Genomic DNA, 27,344 nt, shown 5'->3' with positions numbered 1-27,344 from the left:
TATTAAGATGATTTTTTCCCCCCAAAACATATTATAGTTGTCTAAAGGCAAAGGCAAACAGAAATCTTTCAATTATTTCATATCTCAATCAAAATAGCGTGGTACTAAAATCAGTGGTTAAAACAAACACTCAAGAAAACAACCTGACATATCTCCGAGTTTACGGAACTTTAATTTTGAAACTCGTTGATAAACATCACCGGAAGTTTTTATTGGGTTTGCACCATAGACTGTGGATTGGTTTGTTCAGTGGCACATCACCTCACCTGAGCAGCTATCATTCAGTTTCAGAGCAAGCTGATATGGTTGGGGTTTGGTCGCTGGTTGGTTCACTAAGGAAATATGCTTCAACTTGACTAATTATCCAGATATTATCCCCATACCTCGGGGGTAATCGTCGATAAAGTAACTTAAACGTTGACGTAACATCCAGTGCATGCAAAATAATAGGGGATTGGACGGGTTAGTAGGCTTTAATGTTTCGTTACGCCTTGTGAGCGAGCTAACGTTAGCTAAGCCCCTTCCCAGAGACGGAGCATTGATGTTTACTGTAGTTAACTAGCTCCGACAGTGCGTCACCATTCAAGATGGACACCGCGGAGGAAGGTACAGTAACAAAATCACCATTTTATTGAGAAGGAAGTATAGGTTAGCTAGCTTGCTAGTTTTTGACCAACAGAAAAAGGGCCATGGCAAGGATCTTTAAATTGCACACGGTAACGTTACACATGTAGCTTCCTAACTAGCTAGCTCCTGTAGCTCTTGGAGTGCGCAGACCTAACGGCAGCTTGCTTCTCGCTGGATGTGCTTTGACTGCAATTTAGGATGCATTAAAGCTTACCATGCAATAGCTAAGTTTGGTGGCTAGCCAGCTACCAGTGCCAACCACATCTCTCTGGTGATATCAATGTCAGCTAGCTAATTGTTGCTTTTTAAACTAGCTAGCTACCTATCTAGCTAACGCTGGTTAATTTGCGTTCACGTTCCTCGTTATTAGTTAGTTAACAGTCTGTTGGTCTTGGTTAACATAACGTATGTAAGATTGATCATGCTACCGTTGAGGACCGATTCGGACAGCCACCATCGGTCGTTAGAGAAAGACTGGTTGTTAGTTGGGCCTACTGGATTAGCTTGGCTAGTATAACAGCTGTAGTTAACCAGATGTCAATCAATTTGTAACAGCCTCACTGTTGTATTTTACAGAAGACTAGAATACTGTCGTTTCGTTTAGTAGGTTACCCACTGCCAGTTGCTTATGAAATGTTTTAACTGAATCACACGGCATTTTTTTGGAGGGGGGGGGGGGGTCTCGTGTACGTTTCGCCACTGCTGCAACTGTACATTCTTTCTCTCACTCACTCACACGCATTACACTACATGTGGAGACGGCTGTGATGTGTGCCGCTTGTTCTTTCTTGATGTTTCTGTTGTGCTATTCTGTTGGTGGCTAATTTATGTCCTTATCCATTTCAGCGGACATATGCAGGGTGTGTCGTTCGGAGGGAACTCCGGACAAGCCCCTCTATCACCCCTGCGTCTGCACCGGCAGTATAAAATTCATCCACCAAGAATGGTAAATTCCCCTGTGTGTAGCATGATACCTGCCATTGTATGTCACTCCTTTTTAGCAAATGGCCTATAAGTGAACCAGGACAGACTGTGCTTTCTCATATTTCTACTTATGATTGGGCATTTTTGTTCTGCTCTGATTGGGTCATTCCTTGAACAGTTGGTTACAGAGGCTGCTGATTGGGTCCATGGAATGGTTTGGAACATGTGTTTTCTTGTAATGTGGTATGACAGTGGGGGTGGATGATGTAAAGTGATCATCTCTGGCACCTTTTTCTTCCTTTTTTCCTCTGCCTTATAATTTGTATAGGCTATTTGATTTATTGTGACTCTTTAAAAAAAGTAATGAAAGGCAGCTGGGTCGAGGGAAAGTCCCCATGCAGAGTGCATTGAGCCTCCAGGGCCAGGGGGAACTGGACAGTGGGGAAAGCTCATATTCCATGCACAAATACAGAGGATCCCACACGGGCTTCTGATTGGTCAAGGCTTTCTCTGCTTGTGTCATGTTGAGGTTAGATATTTTTCACAATAAACCCTGGTTGTAACACTGAGCAGGTGTTAACACAGCAGTGCTCATATAATTAATAATTATATGAGCAAGACTGGAGGCATTCGTAGGTCATAGATGAGCGCTTCTTTTGGGGTGACATGTTTGCTTGTTTCTCGAGGGTGACTTTAAATTAATTAATGAATTTCCTGTCAAAGTGAAGTATGAAAGCCTATATCACTGCTGACATAGTTGAAGCGGAGAAGTGAACAGCCTGTTCTTTTAATCAAAAAAATATTGCGGTTTCCGTGTTCTTATTATTGGCTTTGTCAAATACACAGATACAGGGCAAGGTCTGTAAACGGATTTTTGAGCAGCGCTTTAAACGTGACTGTTGGTGTGAATTTGTGCATGTTCCCACCTCCCTGCGGAGTAACTGTGAGTGAAAGTGTACAGTGCTGCCCTAGGGCAGTGAGACAGGATTATGGGTTTTTTTTCTGTCTGCACGTGGAAGCACACTGAGCCCACCCTCTCTCCTTCTTTGTGTTTTGCAGCTTGGTTCAGTGGCTGAAGCACAGTCGGAAAGAATACTGTGAATTATGCAAGCACAGGTTTGCTTTCACGCCAAGTAAGTAACTCCATGTAACTCTTGTTTATGCTCTGTAAGCTGTGTGAATTTTGTCAGTATGCATATGCACTGTGGCCATGTGAATGTTTGAATCCAAACACTGGCTGCATTGTTGATGGGTAACAAAGTTGTACAAAGGCCTAATGCAATGTCCAATGTTTCCTCATGGTAACTTTGTTGTGCACTATATGGATTAACTACAGTATGCAGTGTTCTCAAAGCCATCCTGGAAGTTCTTGTTCCATCCCTGTGTATGAGACTTATAGCCTTGAAGGAAACCACGTCAGGGCTTTTACACTTTTGCAAGCAACTTTTCTTACTCCTGAAAATGTTCCAGATGCTGTCATTATTCAGTCGAGCCTGGTATTCATGGCAAGGCTGGTATCTGTGTGGGAAGAGTTCTGAGATTGCTTTTATTTTTATTCGTAAAGGATTGCTACACAACTTAGCTGGCTAGATAGCTTATATATTACATTGCTGATACTTAGTTGGCAGTGGCTGGCTTCCTAATGTTACTGCATTTCTGTTGTGTCACAAAGGTATAAATATAGTTTATAAGTAGTATGGGGTAGTGTAATGGAGTAGTAACTTTATCTGAAATAGTTTTTCAGGACAGTTGACTGAGAATGTAATTGTACAGTCATGTTCTTAGTGCTAATGTGCCCAGCGGTGTCTGAGCAGGGAATCTCTTAAGAAGATACATTATGTCATTATGTTTCCCTGGAGAAACAAGAACATGTAGTCCTATAGGCACTCTTTTTTCAGCTTGTTATACAGGGATTGAAAGTCGAGAAGAGTCTAGCTGTAGCAGTAACTGTTTTGGGACATAGTTTACACTGTTGCCTCTGCTCTGGTTATTGAGAGTAATGCAGCGTTGCCTGTATTTGCCATGTGATCTGTAACGTACGAGTCATCGCCTCACTTGCGTTAGTTTTTCTGCAATGGTAGGTTAATGGATCTTTGTGACATTTAAACAGGTTGTTACATAATCACTAAGCCTTGCAGCAGTCTTGCAGTGGGACTAGTTGCTAGTTTTACAGACATGCACGCATAAGAATATCAGACAGATGTTTCTGAAGATTTCACAATGATGAAATCTTTATATAAAGTTGAATGTAAATGTCAGTCCTTTTTCTACATTGTTTCCTATTTTTTGGGACAATTAGTTGCTCATTTCTGAAGATTTGGGTGGCATAGCAGCCTAGTGATAGGGTGTTCGACTGGCAACTGCACAGTTGCTGGTTTGAGCCCCGGTCAGCATACAGGGATGCTGACCTGAATCTGCAGATCAGGTCCCATGAACAAGGCCCTTAACCCAGAAGTTTCTCCAGGGGCTTTACCCCTGTTCTCTCTCCCTCACCACACTTGCAACTGTTCTCTCTGGCATTTCTCCCAGGGCATTTTTGCAAGTGTTCTCATTTGATCTCCCCTGGTTAAATAAAAGATAGTCACTTCCGGTGTTTTACTGTGCTTTCCCCTCCTCTAGTTTACTCTCCAGACATGCCTTCCCGCCTCCCTGTCCAGGACATTTTCGCAGGGCTGGTGACCAGCGTCGGTACGGCCATCCGATACTGGTTCCACTACACGCTGGTGGCCTTCGCCTGGCTGGGAGTGGTTCCCCTCACTGCCTGTACGTACCGCCCTGCTCGGCAAGTTCCAATGAGCCAAACCATGAGGCTGTGAGGTTTAGCAAAGCCCAATATGGCCAGAGACAACATAGGACTGTTTCAAACCAATCATTTGAGGGTTTTCTTTTTTTTGTGGAGAGCAAAACCTTTTGATTGGTTAAAACATGTTAGTGACTGACAGTTTGTCAAGGTTGTTTCAGGTCAGTCGGTTGCTGATAATGCGTGATGGCTCCACCCATTTTGTAGATTTTGATTGGTTCATTTTATCACCCTTTGTTTCTGACAGGTCGTATCTATAAGTGTCTGTTTACTGGCTCCGTGAGCTCTCTCCTAACTCTGCCACTGGACATGCTGTCTACGTAAGTGTCTCACGCACGCACGCACGCACGCACGCACACGCACACGCACATGCACATAAACACGCACGCACACACATACACACATACACACACACATACAAGCATACACACACACACACACACACACACACACACACACACACACACATACACGCACGCACACACATACACACACTCGATATCCCCAGCACTTTCCAATCGACTCATTACAAGGCCAGTGCTCTCCGTGGTCCCTCGGGCTCATGGATGTTAAGTACTGCAGCATTAGTTCTCAAATATGTATTTATTATTCATATGTTAATTGTTTTAACCGGGTAAATGGGTCACATGGTGCTCTGGCAGGTTAATGGTGCACATTTAACTGGGTTGGTGACCCCTTGCATCGATAAACGGGAAGTGTCAGGAATCTGTGGAATAGAATGCAGAATGTTCCGGTAAAATCCTCACTAGTATACATTTCAGGCTTCGGAATTAAATGAAAACATAATGGCAGGGTGATGAACGCAGAAGGGATAAACCCAGAAATAATAGTTCTTCACAACAAAATGAGAGGAAATGGATTTAGACAAAAGGCTGAAATGACAACATTGCTGTAAATTTTTCTCCATTTGATAATCTAACATAAAGACTGTCAGCATTTGATTGCGCAACTTGTTAATGAGTGGGAAGAAATGAGAAAAGCCCATGAAAAATGTTATGAAGTCATAAATCTCATTTACAAGCAAAGTAATGCTGGCATACTCAATTGCGTAAACATTTCATTGTAAAATTTTCTACATTTGCTAGCCGGATTACTGCTTCAAAGCACGGCAGCAGAGATCAGAGAGATTATTATATGAATGACAAATCAGTTCATCCATCACAGATGTAAAAATACTGAGGCCATGTGCTCCTTCTGCAGACTAATCGGTTATTCTCATCCTGTCCATGTCTCCCGAGGAAGAGTGCAGGAGTCCCTTCACCTCCTCCTGTTCTTAACACTGCATGTCGTTATATCCATTCTGCCCTTATATCTCTTTCCACCTTGATGCGTTCCTTTAGTCACCACCCCTGCATGGAGCACATTCTCACACAGTGTAATGGGATGCCTTTGCCATAGTTGGGAGCAGATGGTGTAAATGGCCGTGAATGCCCAGACAAATGAACAAATCGGGAAACGCAGAAACAATTCATAAGACACTTAGAAACACAACAGTGATTCACAAAGTAAAATGACAAATCTGAAACTGCAGTATATATTCACAAGACAACGCTGCAAGAACGGCAACATTTCACAAAACAGAATAACAAACCCAACATCCACACAACATTTGAGTGCTAGTGGCGGTGCTAACGTGTGTGTGTGTGTGTGTGTGTGTGTGTGTGTGTGTGTGTGTGTGTGTGTGTGTGTGTGTGTGTGTGTGTGTGTGTGTGTGTGTGTGTGTGTGTGTGTGTGTGTGTGTGTTGCAGAGAGAACCTTCTGGCAGACTGTCTGCAGGGCTGCTTTGTGGTCACCTGCACGCTGTGCGCCTTCATCAGCCTGGTGTGGCTGCGTGAGCAGATCGTCCATGGTGGCGCCCCCCAGTGGCTGGAGCACAATCTGCAGCAGCCCGCCAACGCAGCCGGCCAGCCCAACGAGGTAACTGGCCCACACACACACACACACACACACACACACACACACACACACACAGCGTCTTTAGAGAGATGCTGCTCAGACACACATGCCTGAATATACATTACATTACGTGGCATTTAGCAGACGCTCTTATCCAGAGCGACGTACAACAAAGTGCAAATTAAACACAAGAACAAGTGCAAAGAGGACCTGAGAGGACAGTACAGTTCCGAGTCCTAGTGTAAACATGCAGAAAATCAGAACCCTTTAAGAGTACAATCAACTTTCAAACTAGCATACCACAATTACAGCTAGAATACAAAAACAAAAATACAAAAATATAACAATACCTATACAAGTAACAATATCTATACATAAGTGCCATTACAGTCTAAGGCTAATCATATACACTTTATTAGGTATTTATTTTTTAGACTGATTGGTCTTCTGCTGCTGTAGCCTATCCACTGAAGACATTTGACGCATTGTGTGTTCAGAGATGCTCTTAGCACATAGCACTATTGCAATGTGTGGTTATTTGCGTTACTGTCACCTTCCTGTCAGCTTTGACCAGTCTGGCTCTTCTCCTCTGACCTCTCATTAACAAGGCATTTTTACCTGCAGAACAGGATTTTTTTTGGTTTGTTTTTCATACCGTTCTCTGCAAACTCAAGAGACTTTTGTGCGTGAAAATCCCAGGAGATCAGTAGTTTCTGAGATACTCAAACCATCCTGACTGGCACCAACAATCATTCCAGGGTCACTTATATAACATTTCTTCCCCATTCTGGCATTTGGTCTGAACAACCGCTGAACCTCTTGACCACGTCTGCCTGTTTTCATGCATTTAGTTGCTACCACATGATTGGCTGATTACGTATTTGCATTAACAAGCTAGTGTGCAGGTCTGCTTCATAAATTGCTCACTCAGTACATATGCGCACACACAGGCACAGATACACAGATGTATAATGTATATATTCTTTCTTGCACATTATTGATTACTGTGCAGTATGTTCATGAATTGAAATAAGAATGTAAGCATGTTCAGGTTCATGCCTGTTAGTGCGCAGACGTACAGTAGAGTAGAGATGCAGGGTGAAAGGTGATGGTGACTCTGTCTCTCTCCAGGCCCCCGGAGCAGGGAACGGGGGCGAGGAGCAGCAGCCGGCCCCCCCTCCCGCTGACCCCCCAGCGGAGAACGCTCCTCCTGAGGCCCCCGACCTCCCGGCTGACCCCGCCGACGACGCGGAGGCCGACAACGAGGAGGAGGAGGAGGCTGGAGCTGAGGACGCCGCGGAGGAGAACAACGGAGGCCAAGGTAACAGAGGCCTGGAGGGTCACACACTAACACCGATACATACGCTCATATGTGTACACATACACACACACACATACACACACACTAACACGGATACATACGCTCATATGTGTACACATACACACACACATACACGGATACATACGCTCATATGTGTACACATACACACACATACATATACATGTACGCACACACACTCATATACATACATACACACACACGTACCCACAAACATGGATACACAAACACACACACATACATATACACGTACACACACACATACATGCACACACACACACACACACACACACATACGTACACACACACGCATACATAGACATACACACAAACACGGATACATGCACATACACGCACACAAACATGGATTTACACATACACGCACACCCACATGCACACATACATATACGCGCACACACACACACACACACACACACGCCTGCTCCACTGCTTCAATATTGTTTAATATGGTTTCAGGACGGCAGAGTTCATCCTGTTTGGTCAGTAGACGGGTCTGAGTGGGTTGCACTAGCTTAATTGCACACAACATTGATTGTGTTTCCATGTGTGGCGTGTAGATTAGGGCTGTGAGCAGGAATGAGCAGTTGTGTCCATCTCTCTGCCCTGTAGCCTGTGGCCAGCCTGTACACGCAGCCTGTAGCCTAGTGGTGAAGGTATATGACTGTGGCTCAAACCCTGGTGTAGCCACAGTAAGATCAGCGCAGCTGTTGGGCCCTTGAGCAAGGCCCTGAACCCTGCATTGCTCCCGGGGGTACTGTCCCCTGCTTAGTGTAATGTGTAAGTTGCTTTGGATAAATGCGTCAGCTAAATAACAAAAGATTTATTTATTATTTATTAGATGACATGAACTGGAATGCACTGGAATGGGATCGTGCTGCAGAGGAGCTTACCTGGGAACGGGTAATTATTCTACTCTTCTTTTTCTTCCCTTTTTCTTCTGTTTAGAATTCAGTTTGTTTCTTAAAGGTACAATAGGTAAGATTTCTGTGTTAAAACATTGTTACAACATTGTTCCTATCATCGAAAAAGGCTCAGTGATATGTTGCCTGTGTTTATAGTCCTTAAATTCAGATTTCAAAATATACAGTTGACGGCCTGACACTCACAAAACATTTTTTAACTACAATCATTCAAGCTCATCGGTCGAAAATTGGTTCTAATTGCCACAGCCAATGGCGTTTCAACGTCTTTACAGAGAACGGGGAGGGATAAACAGTGTTGTGGTTTGAAGGTGTTTGTTGCTGCCATTCCTCCCTAGATCGTTAGAAATCAGAAATTACCTATCGTACCTTTAAAACCTCAATCATGTCGTATAAAGAGTGCCTGTGTGCTTGTTCACTCTGGCTGTGAATGGATATTGTGTGCATGTCGTACTGATTATCACGTGTGCTTGGGTTACAGTTTGTCCATGCATTGCAAAAATTCACGGTAAAAATAAATCTTTATTTGTGTGTTCCACAGATGCTTGGACTGGATGGCTCCCTGGTCTTCCTGGTGTGTAAATCTGTACTGTATTCTCCTCACAGTAAGAGCTGAACTGTGCGGACCTTGCTTGGTGATAGCCGTTAAAATAAAGCAGAGCAGGCCTGATTCACTGACAGGACCCTGCTGTGACAGCCCTGCAGGTTAGTGTAAATAAAGAAGTGAAATGTCCTTTTCATCAGTGTGACCCGTTTCTGTTCTGTTTCAGGAGCACGTCTTCTGGGTGGTCTCGCTGAATACACTCTTCATTCTCGTGTTCGGTACGCATGCCTTTTTATGTCTCATTAAACGGCATCAATCTGTGACAATAAAACCAGGGAAAGTGTTTGTTTGACCATACCACTGACCTGGCCTGTTCTTTTCTGTAATTAACTTGTACAAATACACTCAGTGAGCACTGTTAGGTATTTATTAGACTTTTCGACTCAAGTCTTCTGCTGCTGTAGCCTAACCACTTAAGAGGTTTGATGTGTGTTCAGAGATACTCTTTTGTTAAATGAAACTGGATGATTTTATGAATGAATAGTGTTAATTCATAAATATATGCACTTGCTTGGATGTAATTTGTTAATGTATTGCTAATTGGAATGTATTTTGTCTTTTTTGCAGCTTTCTGTCCCTATCATATTGGACACTTCTCGGTTGTGGGCCTTGGATTTGAGGAATATGTAAGTACGGACTGCACATGCATGTGTCAGTTTGTGTAAGTTTAAATGTATTATTTATAATTTATTTCATTGACTAATAATAGCAGCTAATATCTTTTGTTCTTTCCAGGTCCTGGCCTCACATTTCGAGGGCCTCATCACAACCATTGTGGGATACATCCTCTTAGCCCTCACACTCATCCTGTGTCACGTATCCTTCCACACTGCAACGTCTTGGTGGCCTAGTTTAGCTGTTGAGACACGTTCCCAACTTGTGCGTTTCAATTGGTATATCACTTAAATGCGGTATTCCTGTGCTTGTTGTATAACGAGTCTGAAGAGTTATTATTAAATACAAGTTATTTAAGAGTGTACTTTAAAGGCCTTGAAAGGGCCGAGAGAGAATGCTTCACCGAGAGGAAGATGACAGTGATGACACATCGAAAAAGGCAAATATGCTAATGATATTTCAGCACTTCTCATTTGGCGGTGTAAATGCAGTCGGTCTGAGTTTATTGCTTGGGCGGCCTTGCTCCAAGCCATTATCGGTTCATTCCCCCTAAGAGATGACAGCCTCCATCTGCTTTAAGCGTTTAATTTAAACATCAGCGGTGGAGAGAAGATGTGTTATTTCCTCTCCGGGTCAACATTAAAGACTTCACCGCAGTAATGTATGCCAATGTGTGTCAGAGTCAAAGGCCGTCTGGTGGGTTTCGCAATTGATTGGCTGTCGATTTAAATCACAGGTATGATTAACTGTCGATGACCCATTGCTCAGACATCTGCTACAGCCTGCAGTGCTGTGGCTGTTTCACTCCCTGTTCCTTAATGAAGTCGCTCAGGGCTTGGCAGCATTGCTGAGGTTCCAAAGGTCCCGACGATTATTAGGAGTCTGCTACATTGTTGTGAAGGTAATGCAATTAATTTCCCCACTGAGATACAAGCACAATTTAAAATCTTCCAGTTTGAATTTTCCACCCTGTTTTATTTGCAGTCATGGCATTTGTTACAAAGTATAGTATTGCATTTTTTAACGCAGCACAGTATTACATAATATGAACATGATTTTGTTCTGTGGCTCAGGTTTCGTTATTGGTTGTCGTGGAGATAGGAGTCTTCCCCCTCATCTGCGGCTGGTGGCTTGATATTTGCTCCCTGGTGAGTAGGCCTGAGCTGTGACTGGTCAAGCTCATCCAAACATACCAGCGCCTAGACCAGTCAACACCCACTTTCCGTTCTATCCATTTCAATTTCAGACCAAGTTAATTGAGCACAGATTGGATGAAAGCCTAACATTAGCATACAGAGAGGTCTGAACAAGCATTGATGAAAACCTGCACTGGGACATGAGCAATGGAAATACTGTGAGAAATTGCATCACTGTGGCCAGGGGTTCAATTCCCCCACATTAGCACTTTATGTATTGGTGACCTCATCTCTTTATGTAACCACCCCCTACTCCCCCATCTGAATAAAGTGAGAAAATGCATAAGGAGGCCGGACTGTCTCCTGAAAAGAAAATGCAAGAAAAAGCCCATTGCTGGTTTCCCTGACGTGTGCGGTTGTGTGTTTCTGCCTTTTAGGAGATGTTTGATGCCTCTCTGAAGGACCGAGAGCTTAGCTTCCAGTCCGCCCCAGGCACTACCATGTTCCTGCACTGGCTCGTGGGAATGGTCTACGTCTTCTACTTCGCTTCCTTCATACTGCTGCTTCGGGAGGTGGGTCACTGACCCTGCATCCCAATTCCCTAAAAATACTTTATCAGCTCTGACATCTACCCTCAGGCTTCTGTTTGACCTACTCAGACTGCAAACTAAAATGTGTCTATCGTACCCAGCTCAACAGTTTGGGTGAAGGTAGAATATTGTGTAAGAAATTATATAAAATAATTTTATATAATTGTCCACAAAGCGTGCTGTGGCTCTGTTTGATCAGACCATGTATGGAAAGTGAAGGGTTGTGAATAGTAGTGTGCAGAACTCCTTGGTATCAGAATGTGTTTCGGTTGAGAGGGTGACCCTGACTTGTGTTTGTCGGCTGCAGGTCCTCAGGCCCGGAGTGCTGTGGTTTCTGAGAAACCTGAACGATCCCGATTTTAACCCGGTCCAGGAGATGATCCACCTGCCGATATACAGACATTTGAGAAGATTTATTTTATCAGTGGTAGGACCACATCTCCTCTCCTTCTGTTTACCTTAATGCTTAATATTCCTTCTGCTGACCATGATGAGAATGAGACTTACTCTTGTGTTGCAGGTGGTTTTTGGGTCTATTGTGCTTCTGATGCTGTGGCTTCCTATTCGAATTATCAAGTTGATTTTACCCAGCTTTCTTCCCTACAACGTCATGCTGTACAGGTGCGTTCAGTCGCCTTCCACTTCGTTCAGCTTGTTCTCAGTCTGAAGAGTGCACAGCGTTGGTAATGACACAGCAGCCCATATCTAAAAATGAGTTAAAACATGACATGAAATCTACTTTTGGAATGGCTTGGTGTGTGGTGATTGGTTGTTTGGATGTGAACGTCTGTCTTCTTTAGCTGTGTGTTGTTCCTCTAACGGTGGTTGTTAAAGTATAAACGGAGGCTGGAACAACTGGTGGCTGGTGATTGTTTGTGTGTGCGTGACGGCGCTCTGTGCTCATTGGCTGCCCTGTTCTGGTTCCCCTAGCGACGCCCCGGTGAGCGAGCTCTCCCTAGAGCTCCTCCTGCTGCAGGTGGTTCTGCCGGCCCTGCTGGAGCAGGGCCACACTCGCCAGTGGCTCAAGGGCCTTGTGCGCGCCTGGACTGTCTCCGCCGGGTACCTGCTGTGAGTGAAACTACACTTCATCCTGCCTGCCCACTACACGTATTTTCAGTCCAGAAGGCGTTGTAGGGCGGCCTGTAGCGTAGTGGTTACGGTAAATGACTGGGAAACGCAAGGTCGGTGGTTCTAATCCCGGTGAAGCCACAATAAGATCCCCACAGCCGTCGGGCCCTTGAGCAAGGCCCTTAACCCTGCATTGCTCCGGGGGAGGATTGTCTCCTGCTGAGTCTAATCAACTGTATGTCACTCTGGATAAGAGCCTCTGCCAAATGCCAATAATGTAATGTAATGTGATTCCTAAGACAAATGACTGCTTCTGCCAGATGCCTAGATGATAAAGGTATACTCTCATAACTGTAAGAAAGTCTGCAAGTCAATATGCGTAAGAGCATCATAAATAATAATGCTACTGATTTAAAAAAAAGTAATGATTCCGATATGTATGGATTCTGAGGCTGTGTTGAGTCAATAACAGTGTTCCTCACCCATCAGCACCCTGTGACGAGATCCGTTTACCCCCCACCCTACAGAGATCTCCACTCATACCTTCTGGGAGACCAGGAGGAGAGTGACAACAACGGCAACCAGGCGGCCAATAACAACGCCCAGCCCCGCAACAACAACGCGCTGCCCGTGGCGGGGGAGGGGCTTCACGCCGCCCATCAGGCCATCCTCCAGCAGGGCGGGCCTGTGGGCTTCCAGCCCTACCACCGGCCAATGAGGTTCCCCTTCCGGGTGAGAGTCACGGGAGGCCCTATCACCCTGGGGCCTCTGGGCCGTCTGGCCTGGCTCACCATAGCTGGCCACAGTAATGAAAGGGGTTTAGATTGCTATAGACTAGGGCTGCCCACCCCTGTTCCTGGAGATCTACTTTCACTTCAGCCCAAATTTGGTACACCTGATTCCACTAATTGCTGTCTAATGAGGTGTGCTTTGTTAGGGTTCGAGTGAAAGCATACAGGACGGTAGATCTCCAGGAACAGTATTGGGCTGCCCTGCTTTAGATGTTGTGGATACGTTGTGATGGTTTAGAGGGATTACACAACGTAAATCACCTGACTCACTCACTCATTCATTATATTTATTTTTTTGTTATTGATTTGAGTGTGTTATTTACACATTTCTTTCCTCGTGTTTCTCTGCTAGATCATGTTGCTGATCGTGTTCATGTGCTTCACCCTGCTGGTGGCCAGCCTGGTTTGCCTCACCTTGCCTGGTAAGTCCTCTGCCATTCCTTTTCTCATGGCTGCCCACGTGTTCTGCGTTCGCCTGCTCTGACACCTCTCTCCTCCTCCTCCTCCTCTCCTCTCCTCCCTGACAGTGTTCTCGGGGCGCTGGCTGATGTCGTTCTGGACGGGCAGTGCTAAGATCCACGAGCTCTACACGGCAGCATGCGGCCTGTACATGTGCTGGCTGTCCATCAGGGCCATCACCGTGCTCCTGGCCTGGATGCCCCAGGGCCGCACCGTCATCCTGCTCAAGGTCCAGGAGTGGACCCTCATGGTAACGCACACTCACATGACCTGTAGCCACAGTCTAGCATTACTACAAAGCACACTCACATTACCTGTAGCCACAGTCTAGCATTACTACAAAGCAGTCACATGACCTGTAGCCACAGTCTAGCATTACTACAAAGAAGTCACATGGCCTGTAGTCACAGTATGGCCTTAGGGCAAAGCACAGTCACATGACCTGCAGCCACAGTCTAGCATTACAATGAAGCACAGTCACATGACCTGTGTGGCATTAGAACAGGGGTGGCCCTTGTCCTGGGGAGCCACAGGATTTGCTGGTTTTTATTTTGACCTTTTCAGACCCAAGTAACCAAGTGAGAGGTGAGTTACTGCTTTATTTGATCAATTTGGTCTGCCAGTGGCTCTCCAGGACCAGGGTTACACCCTGCATTACAACAAAGCTCATGGTCATGTGACCAGCAGTCCCAATGTAGCATTAGAACAAAGGACATGCAAATTAAGTTTAACTACTACAACAGCAATAAAACATTTAATAAAAAATAATAGTAATTCTTGTAGGAGCAGTTGATATTAAAACTGTTGCTATGACTTGCAGCTGCAGTTGTCGTCATTAGCATGTATTTGGCAGATTCCAGACCCTGTTCCAGGGAGTTTCCTGTGCTTGGTTTGTGTAATCTGCTGTAAATCCAGATTATACAGAGTTCTACCTCATGTCACGGTGTGGCCTCGGGCAGAGGCTAACGTGAGCGGCCCAGCTCTCCACTGAAAGAAGCCCTTCATTTTGAGATAATCCTCTGAATGAAAACCCAAATAAAAATGTCTTTACATACTAATTCTGTAAGCTATTCTGTTGGAAAGCCCCTTTTCTGTAATCTCCAATCCTGCAAAGGCTGGGCATATAGGCCTTTGCGTGTGTAGTGGATTTAACTTCATCATGGTCACTGCAGGCAACCTCCATGAGGCAATGCACTGAATGCACTGACCTGCTTCTGTATGCGTTTCCCAACACACAGGTACCATTGCTGCTGCTATCTCTAACCCTGGTAATGTTATTGTACTATTAAATCCCCATTAACTGCAATGCTGAAAGTTGGTTGCATTTTTAGTGGAGGTGGTGGTATGTTTTTAGATCCTGTGGACTGATCACAGAGGGAGGGAAATCATGTTTTTGGTTTGTGATGATGCTGATCATGTCCGTAGATACGTGAAGATACTGATTGTTGTAATGACGTTTTTATTGTAGCTATTGAAGATGCTGATTGTGGCTCTGTCTATAGATAGTGAAGATGCTGATTGTGGCTTCGTTTATAGATGATGAAGATGCTGATTGTGGCTGTGTTTATAGATGATGAAGATGCTGATTTGATTGTGGCTGTGTTTGTAGATGGTGAAGACGCTGCTGGCATCTGTGTTTATAGATGGTGAAGACGCTGATGGTGTCTGTTTGTAGATGATGAAGATACTGATGGCGTCTGTTTGTAGATGGTGAAGACGCTGATGGCGTCTGTTTGTAGATGGTGAAGACGCTGATGGCGTCTGTTTGTAGATGGTGAAGACGCTGATGGCGTCTGTGTTTATAGATGGTGAAGACGCTGATGGTGTCTGTTTGTAGATGGTGAAGACGCTGATGGCGTCTGTTTGTAGATGATGAAGACGCTGATTGTGGCTGTAATAATGATTATAGATAGTGAAGACATTGATTGTGGCTGTGTTGTGTATAGCTGGTGAAGGTGCTGATTGTGGCTGTTTATAGATTAAGACATTGATTGTAGCTGTGTTGTTGTTTATAGATAGTGAAGACATTGATTGTGGCTGTGTTATTGCTTATAGATAGTGAAGACGCTGATTGTGGCTGTGTTATTGTTTATAGATAGTGAAGACGCTGATTGTGGCTGTGTTATTGCTTATAGATAGTGAAGACGCTGATTGTGGCTGTGTTATTGTTTATAGATAGTGAAGATGCTGATTGTGGCTGTGTTATTGTTTATAGATGGTGAAGACGCTGATTGTGGCTGTGTTATTGTTTATAGATAGTGAAGACATTGACTGTGGCTGTGTTATTGTTTATAGATAGTGAAGACGCTGATTGTGGTTGTGTTATTGTTTATAGATAGTGAAGACGCTGATTGTGGCTGTGTTATTGTTTATTCGTAGTGAAGACGCTGATTGTGGCTGTGTTATTGTTTATAGATAGTGAAGACGCTGATTGTGGCTGTGTTATTGTTTATAGATGGTGAAGACGCTGATTGTGGCTGTGTTATTGTTTATAGATAGTGAAGACACTGATTGTGGCTGTGTTATTGTTTATAGATAGTGAAGACGCTGATTGTGGCTGTGTTATTGTTTATAGATAGTGAAGACGCTGATTGTGGCTGTGTTATTGTTTATAGATGGTGAAGACATTGATTGTGGCTGTGTTATTGTTTATAGATAGTGAAGACGCTGATTGTGGCTGTGTTATTGTTTATTGGTAGTGAAGACGCTGATTGTGACTGTTGTTTATAGATAGTGAAGACGCTGATTGTGACTTGTTGTTTATAGATAGTGAAGACGCTGATTGTGGCTGTGTTATTGTTTATAGATGGTGAAGACGCTGATTGTTGCTGTGTTATTGTTTATAGATAGTGAAGACGCTGATTGTGACTGTGTTGTTGTTTATAGATAGTGAAGACGCTGATTGTGGCTGTGTTATGGTTTATAGATAGTGAAGACGCTGATTGTGACTGTGTTGTTGTTTATAGATGGTGAAGACGCTGATTGTGGCTGTGTTATTGTTTATAGATAGTGAAGACGCTGATTGTGGCTGTGTTATTGTTTATAGATGGTGAAGACGCTGATTGTGGCTATGTTATTGTTTATAGATAGTGAAGACGCTGATTGTGGCTGTGTTATTGTTTATTGGTAGTGAAGACGCTGATTGTGACTGTGTTGTTGTTTATAGATGGTGAAAATGCTGATTGTGACTGTGTTGTTTATAGATAGTGAAGACGCTGATTGTGGCTGTGTTATTGTTTATAGATAGTGCAGACGCTGATTGTGTCTGTGTTATTGTTTATAGATGGTGAAGACGCTGATTGTGGCTGTGTTATGGTTTATAGATAGTGAAGACGCTGATTGTGGCTGTGTTATTGTTTATAGATAGTGAAGACGCTGATTGTGGCTGTGTTATTGTTTATAGATGGTGAAGACGCTGATTGTGGCTGTGTTATTGTTTATAGATGGTGAAGACGCTGATTGTGGCTGTGTTATTGTTTATAGATAGTGAAGACGCTGATTGTGGCGGTCATGCTGGCTGGTGTGATCCCTCTGCTGCTGGGCCTGCTCTTTGACCTGGTCATTGTGGCTCCTCTGAGAGTTCCCCTGGACCAGACGCCCCTCTTTTACCCCTGGCAGGTGTGTATGCACCCTAAACACACAAACACACAAACACACAAACACACACACACACACAAACACACACACACACACACACACACACACACACACACACACACACACACACACACACACACACCACATTCACATTCACATTCACATTCACATTCACATTCAAGCCCAGAGAGGAATTCACGGTTTTGTGCTCCCTGAAATTAGTGGAGCACACACCTCTGATCTGATGCAATGGAAAGCAATACCATTCAAAAGCAAAACCGCTGATAAAAGAGCAGTGTGCTGTGCACACGTCCCAAGTGCTCTGTGAACTGGCTGATCTGGGAACAGTCTTTTGTACACGCACATTCCACGGGCTTAGTGAGCTGGCTTATGACAGTCTGCTGTATGTGCACGAACATTCTCACAAACTGAAGCATTTTCTCTCACACAGGACTGGGCTCTGGGAGTTCTCCACGCTAAAATCATCGCTGCCATCACCCTCATGGGCCCTCAGTGGTGGCTGAAGACCGTGATTGAGCAGGTGTGTGTGTGTCCCCTTCCAGAAAGGTGGTTTGCTTTATTTTTTATTTTACATGAAGAGGGCAGCAAAATGTGACTAGTGTCAAGGCTGCCTCTATTCCTCCAGGTTGGCAGTGACAACTACGAGACTCACCCAGGGTTGTGTTGCAGAAAATTCAAACCCATTTTTAAGAACTGAATTTATCCAATTAGATCAAATTCGAATTCGAATTTGGAATGGAACGTGGTCAGATGTGCCCTTTACAACATGAAGGCCACCCACCTCATTTTTCCTCTTCTGCCTGTGTGGAGGTCATCATGGCTTCCAGCACTTTGTTTGGTGATTCTGAGTGGGTTCTTGTTGAATGTTGGGCGTTTTTTCTTGTCCGTTAAAGCGCAGTGCCCCTTTTGCCCCGTGTCCTCCAGGTCTACGCCAACGGGATCCGCAACATCGACCTGCACTTCATCCTGCGCAGACTGGCGGCCCCAGTGATGGCCATGCTGCTGCTGGCCCTGAGCGTGCCCTACATCATCGCCGCGGGCGTGGTGCCCCTCATGGGTGCGTCTCCCCCCCCCCCCTCCTGAGGAAACCTGCATGCTCCAGCCTGCCTGTCTTTGTGTCTGTGATTTTACAGAGAGAAAGTGTGCTTCACTTTGTGTGTGTCTGCCTATGTGTGTGTGTGCTTGCTTCTGTATGTGTCTCTCTGTGTCTACACAAAGGATTCTGTCTTCTGGCTGTGCGTGTGTGCGTGCGTGTGTGCGTGTGTGCGTGTGTGCGTTTGCGCGTGCACATCTGCATGTGTGTGTGTGTCTGTTTCTGTATCTGAGTCAGTATGTTCATGTGTTGGTGCGTGTGTCTGTGTCTGTGTCTGTGTCTGTGTCTGTGTCTGTGTCTGTGTCTGTGTCTGTGTCTGTGTCTGTGTCTGTGTCTGTGCCTGTGCCTGTGCCTGTGCCTGTATTTGTGCCTGTATTTGTGTGTGCCTGTGCCTACGAGAGCACACATACACACACGCTTAGATAAAGAGGGGATACAGTGAAGTCATCGCTACGCTGTCGTTCTGCAGGCGTTACCATGGAGATGCAGAACCTGGTGCAGCGCCGGATCTACCCCTTCCTGCTGATGGTGGTGGTGCTCATGGGAATCCTCTCCTTCCAGCTGAGGCAGTTCAAGCGCCTCTACGAGCACATCAAGAACGACAAGTGAGTCCTCCCTCACCCCCCCTTCCAAATCTCCCTCACCCCCTGTGAACAGGCCCCCTGACTGAAGTAATGAACCTCCCACACCGTCTCTGATGCTTCCATATGCTGGAAAAGGTTCATCACAGGTGTTAATGAGCAGTCTTAGTGTGGTAAAATGTGACTGTTTTGTATGAATTCTTTAGCTTTGACAGGCCATGACTGCAATTCACTGTTCCTCTGCTGGGGAAATGTTCCGGAAAATCAAAACACATCTGAAAAGATATATCTCCTTCCTTTTCCCCCTCTCTCCCTCATCCCTCTCTCTCATCTCTCTTTCATTCCTCTTACCCCCTCTCTCTCCCTCCCTCTCTCTCATCTCTCTTTCATTCCTCTTACCCCCTCTCTCTCCCTCCCTCTCTCTCATCTCTCTTTCATTCATCTTACCCCCCTCTCTCTCTCTCTCTCTCTCTCCCTCTCTCTCATCTCTCTCTTTCATTGCTCTTACCCCCTCTCTCCCTCCCTCTCCAGGTACCTGGTTGGGCAGAGACTTGTGAACTACGAGCGCAAGGCGGCCAAATCCAGCCCTGCGCCCCCGCCCAGCTCTCCCTGAGGGCAGCACTCACACCGCACTCCCCATCCAAACTTGCTGTGCCCCCCCCTCTGTGGCCCCCCTTCATCCTGCTTTTAAGCATTTCCCCACAAGTGTACATGTGTAAATACGCAAAACCCAAATTAAAAAACAACAAAAAAAAAACTTTGATTAAAAGAATGTGAATTGTACATCTTTAAAATGAAGAGAAAAAGAAAAAAAAGTTTATTAATTTATTACATTTAGTTTGCACTTTACCTGCAACCAGTTGTTTTACCAAGACGCTGATTGGGTGCTGTCCTCAGGGTCAGGGGTCAGCAGTGAAGAACAGCAGAATGGATCTTGTAGTTTTACCCATGATGTTTTTTAAGGGGTAGAATTTAATTCTACACTGATGAGTAGGGGGAAACAAGAAGTTCAGCTTGTAAACTGTATTGGGTGCAAGTTTATTAATAAACTATTATATGTTTTGTAACATATGTAATATAACTCATTACACTCAGTACATTGACTAACCATAAAACGCTAATACTATTCATTTGGTGCTCAATATTCATTTTCATCATGCAAAGCTGTATCTGGTAGGTTAACTGGTCGGCTAACGGGCTCATCGCTTTCTGGATTTCATTCCAAACACTACCCCTCTTTATTTTAATGAGGTTAACTAGCATTTTGTTTATTAGCAAGTGCATTAATAACAGCTGAAAGTTTAAACCCGTAAGTAAACCAGTGCTTGTATATAGAGCCAGAGTAATTGGTGAAACAAAACCTTGCATAAACACCGTCCCTCGTAGCAGGGTATTTCTCACATTCAGCTACTCGATAGGTGATTGGTGCGCATGGAGAGTGTGTAGAGTCATCAGTGTGTGAGAGTATTTTGTGTTTGTGTATGTGACTGTTCCAGGCGTTTCCATCATAAGACCCCTTACCCCTCATCTGATGGTGTGTGTGTGTGTGTGTGTGTGTGTGTGTGTGTGTGTGTGTGTGTGTGTGTGTGTGTGTGTGTGTGTGTGTGTGTGTGTGTGTGTGTGTGTGTGTTGTCTCGGAGTTTGTGAAATTGTGTGCATTGCATGGAATCCAGAGAACCAACTGCTTTGGCCATGTGTGGTCACCATGGCGACGACCCCTGAATTAGACACCCTTGGGCTCTTGATACAAAAGGACAGGTAAAATAACTCCTGTGGGAAATTAACCTTCATTTTGGCTTCATTTGAAGATATAACTTTGAAGATTAGATTCAGTGCCGGGACTAGAGCTATATGGAATATATGTTCTGCAGCAGCTTTATGTTGGCTATCTTGAGGGTATATACAATTTAATGCTAGATCAAAGCAATATTCTGGTCTAGAGAAAATGGAGACCTCGTTTGAAGTACTTTTTTTTTTTTTTTTTTGCTTTTCATGATATATTTTTTAAGGTGGGATAATATCTGAAATTAGGGTGGTAGTTGAGGTCTTGTCTAAAGTGCAACTCGCTTTACTGCAGTTATTATTTTGCTATCGGCTGGTATTCCAGTTACGTCAGTGGATCTGCTGTTCCGGTACCTGCCACACAGCGGCAGTGTGGATTTGAAAATGGGTCGCTTTGTTCTAAGATTACGGGTCTTTTTTTTTTTTTTTTTACCTAAATATTTATGGCATTTTGCGGTTCATCGGCTTTTCAGGAAAGTAACTGCATGTCGTGATGTTTTCATTTTCAGGTTAATAAGCAAATCAACTAATTTCAAATGCATGCAAAAAAACCCATCTTTTTTTTTTTTTTCTAAATACCACATCGTGGTCGTGTAACCACCATTGAGGTCATGTCCTCATTCTTTTTTTACATTTTCAGATTCCTATCGTAAAACTTCTCTCTTTGTGTGGACATGACTTTTTAAGGTGAAGATTGCAACAGACCTGCCTCAAATTTAACCGCTAGTGTACAATATGAAAGAAAAGGGTACCGTATACGGCTTATGCCCAGCAATTAGTGCTCAGAAATAGTTTTGGTGAACGACTAGAGATTAAATGAATCTCAAAGCACAAATTCAAGTTGCATTGAAACTTCAGTTTCTAAATATAATTAGCCTCCATAATTCAAATTATTGCAATAGAAATTTAAGTTACGCTATCCAAATTCATTTTCTGCTGTCACGGCAAAACAAAAGCTCTAATTTCTGCCCATATAATTTTTCTAAAATCATGTAATCCCCCTAACATGATGTGAAGAAGCAGTGTTTCTTGCCAGTTGACTGGTCCATGGCAAGCTCGTTAATAATGGAAAATTGGGGAAAACAGGTTGAGACGCATGATCCGTTTAAAGCAAAGTTTTTTCAACTAACCAATCGCCGCTGCCCCCGACCCTCCAAAGGGTTGATTCCCATGACTTTTTTGGGTCCAGGTTATTGCCCTGAGTGTGGGAGTTAGTTCTGGATTTGGAGGGCACCGTGTGTTGTTTTCCATCCATTTTGATGCAAAAATTCCAGATTTAAGACAAATCCCAGGCTGAGCACCAAGGGTGTGAATCACTGCTGGGGTTATGGTTTGGGTTTGAGTTAGGCTTGAGTTATGTTTAGAGTGAGGGACGGGGAAGGGCACGGGTCTGTGTTTGATTTGGTCAACCAACATTTTCTTCACTGTTCGGGCCAATCACAACAGCCTTCTGCATTTTTTCAGTGAAATCCATTTTTGAAAATAAATGACTTCATCCTTGTGCTCAGCTGGGGGGGGGGGGAATAGCTTAGGGCTGGTGTTTGTGCTTGATTTTAGTGACCAACATTTTCTCCACTATTGGGGCATAACACAACTGCCTTATGTGTTTGGTATTTATTTGTGAAATACATTTTTTTAATAAATGACTAACTTGATTTTATTGTGTGATTTATATTTTGGTGTTTAAAAAAAACAAACGATTACATTGAAAATGATCACATTTGAGTTTAAGCTTTGTGTTAAAATCAAGGCTGGTTCAGGTTAGGGAAATGGTAAACCTTTTTACACTGTGGTTGTTAAATATTGTCTGGTCCACCTATATGAAAAAACAATTTCTACATTTCTTCACATGTTGGACACTAGATTTTAAGGTCTTATGCATTTTCTTTTCTTTTTTTTTACCAAACAGATTTTTAATAAGTGAACGCATTTCTTTTAATTCATTACATTAATTGCATTTGGCAAACACTCTTATCCAGAGCAATGTACAGTTGATTAGACTAAGCATTAGACAATCCTCTCCTGGAGAATTGCAGGGTTAAGGACCTTGCTTAAGGGCTGTGCAGATCTTATTTTGACTACCCAGGGTGTCGAACCCCCAACCTTGTATTTCCCAGACACCCTACTCTTACCTCCTGAGCTAATGTTGCCCCAATTGGCATTGTTCCAAATTTTTTTTATTTTTCCACTGAAACATATTTGTCACTTTTGATGTCTCAAACATATTAGCCCTCTTTTTCATCTTGTAAAAATATATATTTATTGCAGACCGATGAGAATGCATGCTTGCCAGTGAAACTAATGCAGGCTATGGTAGCGATGCAGACAGACCTCCACTGCGTCACACCACTGGTATACAAACGCTGGCAATAACTTACTTGATTTTATAGATTTTTACCCTGCAGGTATTTTTGATTGTTTCGTCTGGTTGTGAAGGCATCAGGCTTTCAGGAGCATCACAAGCCAAGCTGAACTAAGCTGTCTCTTGATACCAGTCCAGGTTTATATCTTATTGCTTTCCATTTGTTGTCACCAGCGTGGCAGGTGGGAAAGGCGTTGATTAGATTGTAAACATGCACTTTAATCCAGTTTTGTGAGAACAAATAGCCTGTTGAGCTAACAGAGGAAGCAAGAGGAAATAAGGTCAAGGGATTTCAATTGTTCTGGATGCCAGGCTTTGAACAGCAAAGATGAAAGCCAAGAACATTTGTCACTCCACTTTCATAACCTTTTCGCCCTGTGGAGAACTAGTCTGGCTCATTACGCCCTTTTCCAGAGTATAGATTTTGCCTGACTTCATGCCCCCCTCCTGATATCATCCTGCCTCTCTCTGAAAGTTTGCATCTACAATGGAGAATGTGATGGGTGGCAAACTGGCCTTGGTTCTTTGCCATCATGCCTAATGCAGGGGTGGCCTGTAGTTTAGTGGTTAGGCACATGACTGGTGCTCGCAAGGTCGGTGGTTCAATTCCCGGTGTAGCCACAAGAAGATCCACACAGCGGTTGGGCCCTTGAGCAAGGCCCTTAACCCTGCATTGCTCCAGGGGGGGATTGTCTCCTGCTTAGTCTAATCAACTGTACGTAGCTCTGGATAAGAGCATCTGCCAAATGCCAATAATGTCATGTCATGTCATGTCATTAAATGTAATTGGAAGCCTTCAATGCTCTTGACAATACTTGAGCCCAGACTGACCGAGGTGACCATTTCTGCAGCAAGGTTCCTCTGGCTTGTAGTAGAATCAGTGATGCACTCTATCACCTAATACTGCCCCTTGTTGGCCATATATTTCAAAGCAGCAATGCTAACTGACTTCGCATCATACTTTCTCTTTTAAAGTAGTACATGGCAGGTTATAAATATATACTCTTCCACTTTATCATACATGAATGGTGAGTCTTGAGAATGAGTGTTGGAGAGGAGAAAAGAGAAAGAAAAGAGAAGCTTAGCACCAGCAAATGTATCTGCCAAAGCAGGTCACAACTAAATGCCAAATATGGCTAAACACATTTTTTTTCCTCCTTGGGCAGCTTAGCGAAAGTATTTGTTTATTTTTTTTATTTTCTCTTCTGAGAATCTCATGAATAGGAAATCAATTTCGCACCTTGGCACGCCTTACCGTAACTGATTCCAGATACACATCCGCTTCGAGTCCTTTCGCAGTGCAGGTTCCATAACCTAAAGCCTGCAGCCAGGATAAGGCAGTCCCTGGTTAATCTGCTACTGGAGGAGAGAGTTCAATCTCTCAGTCGGGGGGCTTATCTCCTGTATTCTCTCCTTAGTATGTATAAATCGTTGTTTCCCCTCTTTTGCACTTTAAAATGACTCATTGCTGGGGCTGTTGGAAATAGAATGGTCGCTTGTGTTCTTTGCCATCATAATTGGAGAAGCACAAAGAAAGTATACTTCTCAACACATTTATTTATTGATTCCAGCAAAATTGTGATATTGACATAGCGTTTCCTTTTCTCAATATCATAGGAATATCATCAGCGGTTAAATAAGGCAAACTGGTATAGTGTCCTTTGATTCATAGATGTTCAGTCCAACCATTGTGGTGCTTTATCTTAAATATTTAATTATAGTTTTATTTAAAATTATTACAGATTTTTATCATTTTCTTCTTCCTCCCCCCTAAGTGAGTGAGTCTGCTGTCTCTCCAATGCTAGGATAGTACAGATCAAGCCTTCAAAAAACTGGTTACTGAAGCCCTCAAGACTTGGAAAGATGAATGACTGCCAATGCTTAATTTAATTGGTGGGGTCTAATGTAGGCTAATAACAATACTGACTTGGTCACACCTGAAAGAACTGTGTGGTCACACTGCAGTACATAGATTCACAGAGTTTGAGCCTGGGAATGAAAACAAACAATGAAAGCCCCCTCACACACACACACCACCACAACCATGGCAACAAGACACATGGGATCAAAAAACCTAGACATCAATGATGTGTAATTAGATTGAAACTGAATTGGAAATATTACATCCTGGGGGTCAGTGAGATTTGGTGGGATGTCTTGCAGATATTATTACATCCTTTGAGGAGAATGGTTGCCGTGGGACAATGGTGAATGAAATCCTGCAGGACTGTCTGCTCAGACTGCCCAAGGAGAAGTAACCCAAGAGCTGACCCAAACTTCTAATTTCCGCAAGTTTATCAACTAGATACCTCATTAAGTCTCCATTTCCCAAGATGGATTATATCAGTGGTGTGAGGAGATATTGAAACATTAAATTGTGCTGTCCGTCATGCTATCTGGGTAGCCATTGGTGGAGTACGGCTACTGCTGCTCATGCATCACTAGCCTGTTAGCGCCTGACGGAAGCTTCAATCCAGCGAATCTGTCCCTCCGCATTGCTCACTGTCGGCTGATGATGCTGCCACTGCTGCTTAGAGACTGGCTGTGTGTCCTCCTCTGCAGTCATGTGAAAATGTACATTTATATCACAGCTTACATACTCAGCCGTGTACTGCCAATGTCCAGCTTCTCGCTGAGTCCTTGCAGGACCCCCGTCTTGGGTCGTGGGTCGGCGATTGGATATTTGGCGGTTCCAGTCTGGCTCTCCTGGGTCATGACACACCCCAGTGCTCACCAGGGCATCTGTCTGCCCCCTCCTTCTTCCACACATGGTCACCAGGCACCATGCTTCAGGATTAACCCGGCTCTGGGATCCAAAACAGTTTTGCTGCCCAAATTAGCCCAGCCATGCGTGGTCAGGCCATCCCCCAGACCTCTTCACCCTGAAAGACGGGATAATGTTTCCATCTCCCTCTTGTACAGGTAGCAGCTCATTTAGAGCAAAAGGGAATTGGAGGAGGTGGTTGCAGGCTTGACTCTCAATAGGCAACTGCTGTTATACCAAATTTGCTGTTCAGAGCAAGTACTTATCCCAAATTGGTTCAGTGCATATCTGTCTGCAGGAGAGGATGAAAGCATCCGTTATACACCCGTGTAACTCACCTCGGATAAGAGTATGTGCAAACTCTCAGGTGAGGGATTGTCATTTCAGCCTTCAGCAATATACTCTTCCTTTAGCTTCCGCAGGAATGAATGACAGCGGGGAAATGAGTTGCAGGATGTACATACTGCACAGATCCTGATAAGAGTGGCTTCTCTGAAGCACACAGAGCATACGGAAAAGTAAAACCTCATAAAAATGACAGTTCTTTCTCATTCCTGCTTTTTAAAACTTGTATTTATTTCTATATATATTTTTTTTTCGTCCACAGGCAAATTATCTGCACAAGAAAACAGCACTGGAAACACACTGGTGGAGTTATATCCTACCACATATTTCCCAGAAAGAAATATGATAGCTGCCCATTTTAAACAAGGAGTCAATTAGGTACTGAAAATGGTCATTCTGGTTGAAGGTGCTATATATTCAGATACAACCAATTCCAGTACATTCACAATGCAGTGTTGGTGGATTTTGGTTGTTAGACAGCCATTGTCTCCAGGATAAATGCAGAAAACTGAAAAATATGCCATGCTGGAATCCTCATGCTACCAATATACAGCTACTTGTTTTAAGCTCCCATTCATATAAAATGCAATGGTGGAATTATGCTGGTGTTTAGTGGAATTAAGCTCAGCATGAAATAAGTTATTATGGTAGCACGACTATGAAAAACAACAATGAACACCTCCATAGGAGGTAACTGAGATCATGCATTGTCTGATGGCGAATGTTATATCTGCTGGATCCAATTATCCTGCTATTAATACTTGTAGACTTCAAGCTGTGGCAATGAGAGATTAAGGTCATATTCAAATGCTGGAAAAATCTAGGGAGAATCTCACTGAGTGTATTTAGAAGTGACTAATATTAAATCTGGCCCACCTAGTCTGCTGCTCCAGTGACCAGCATTCTCTTCCAACTGCAGATCCTAAATGGAGCTCTGCTTCTGAGAAACATCTTTGGCATTCCGACGAGACCAGTATCATGAGATCTC

General features: G+C 43.8%; 1 protein-coding gene across 2 annotated transcripts; it reads left to right on the top strand.

Moving 5' to 3' along the window:
• Positions 1-237: 237 nt before the first annotated feature.
• Positions 238-20,229, top strand: LOC133136947 (E3 ubiquitin-protein ligase MARCHF6-like). 2 transcript variants are annotated; one of them, XM_061254837.1, is made up of 26 exons: positions 238-606; positions 1,474-1,573; positions 2,611-2,684; positions 4,171-4,314; positions 4,599-4,671; positions 6,121-6,289; positions 7,400-7,589; positions 8,467-8,528; positions 9,090-9,122; positions 9,319-9,370; positions 9,720-9,778; positions 9,888-9,968; positions 10,600-10,668; positions 10,841-10,915; positions 11,341-11,475; positions 11,801-11,920; positions 12,014-12,114; positions 12,424-12,561; positions 13,089-13,293; positions 13,705-13,774; positions 13,880-14,061; positions 17,295-17,429; positions 17,860-17,949; positions 18,354-18,486; positions 18,992-19,127; positions 19,635-20,229. In XM_061254837.1, exons 1-26 carry the CDS (start codon positions 588-590, stop codon positions 19,714-19,716), a joined length of 2,727 nt encoding a protein of 908 aa, XP_061110821.1. In that variant the 5' UTR covers positions 238-587; the 3' UTR covers positions 19,717-20,229. The 2 variants fall into 2 exon arrangements, with proteins under 2 accessions (XP_061110821.1, XP_061110822.1); XM_061254838.1 differs by lacking the exons at positions 17,295-17,429; positions 17,860-17,949; positions 18,354-18,486; positions 18,992-19,127; positions 19,635-20,229 and adding an exon at positions 15,314-15,633.
• Positions 20,230-27,344: the final 7,115 nt, after the last annotated feature.

This window comes from Conger conger, chromosome 9 (assembly GCF_963514075.1).
Source record: "Conger conger chromosome 9, fConCon1.1, whole genome shotgun sequence".
Taxonomy (NCBI): Eukaryota; Metazoa; Chordata; class Actinopteri; order Anguilliformes; family Congridae; genus Conger; species Conger conger.
The sequence above is the reverse complement of the archived record's forward strand: the minus strand, read 5'-3'. Positions and strand labels throughout refer to the sequence as shown.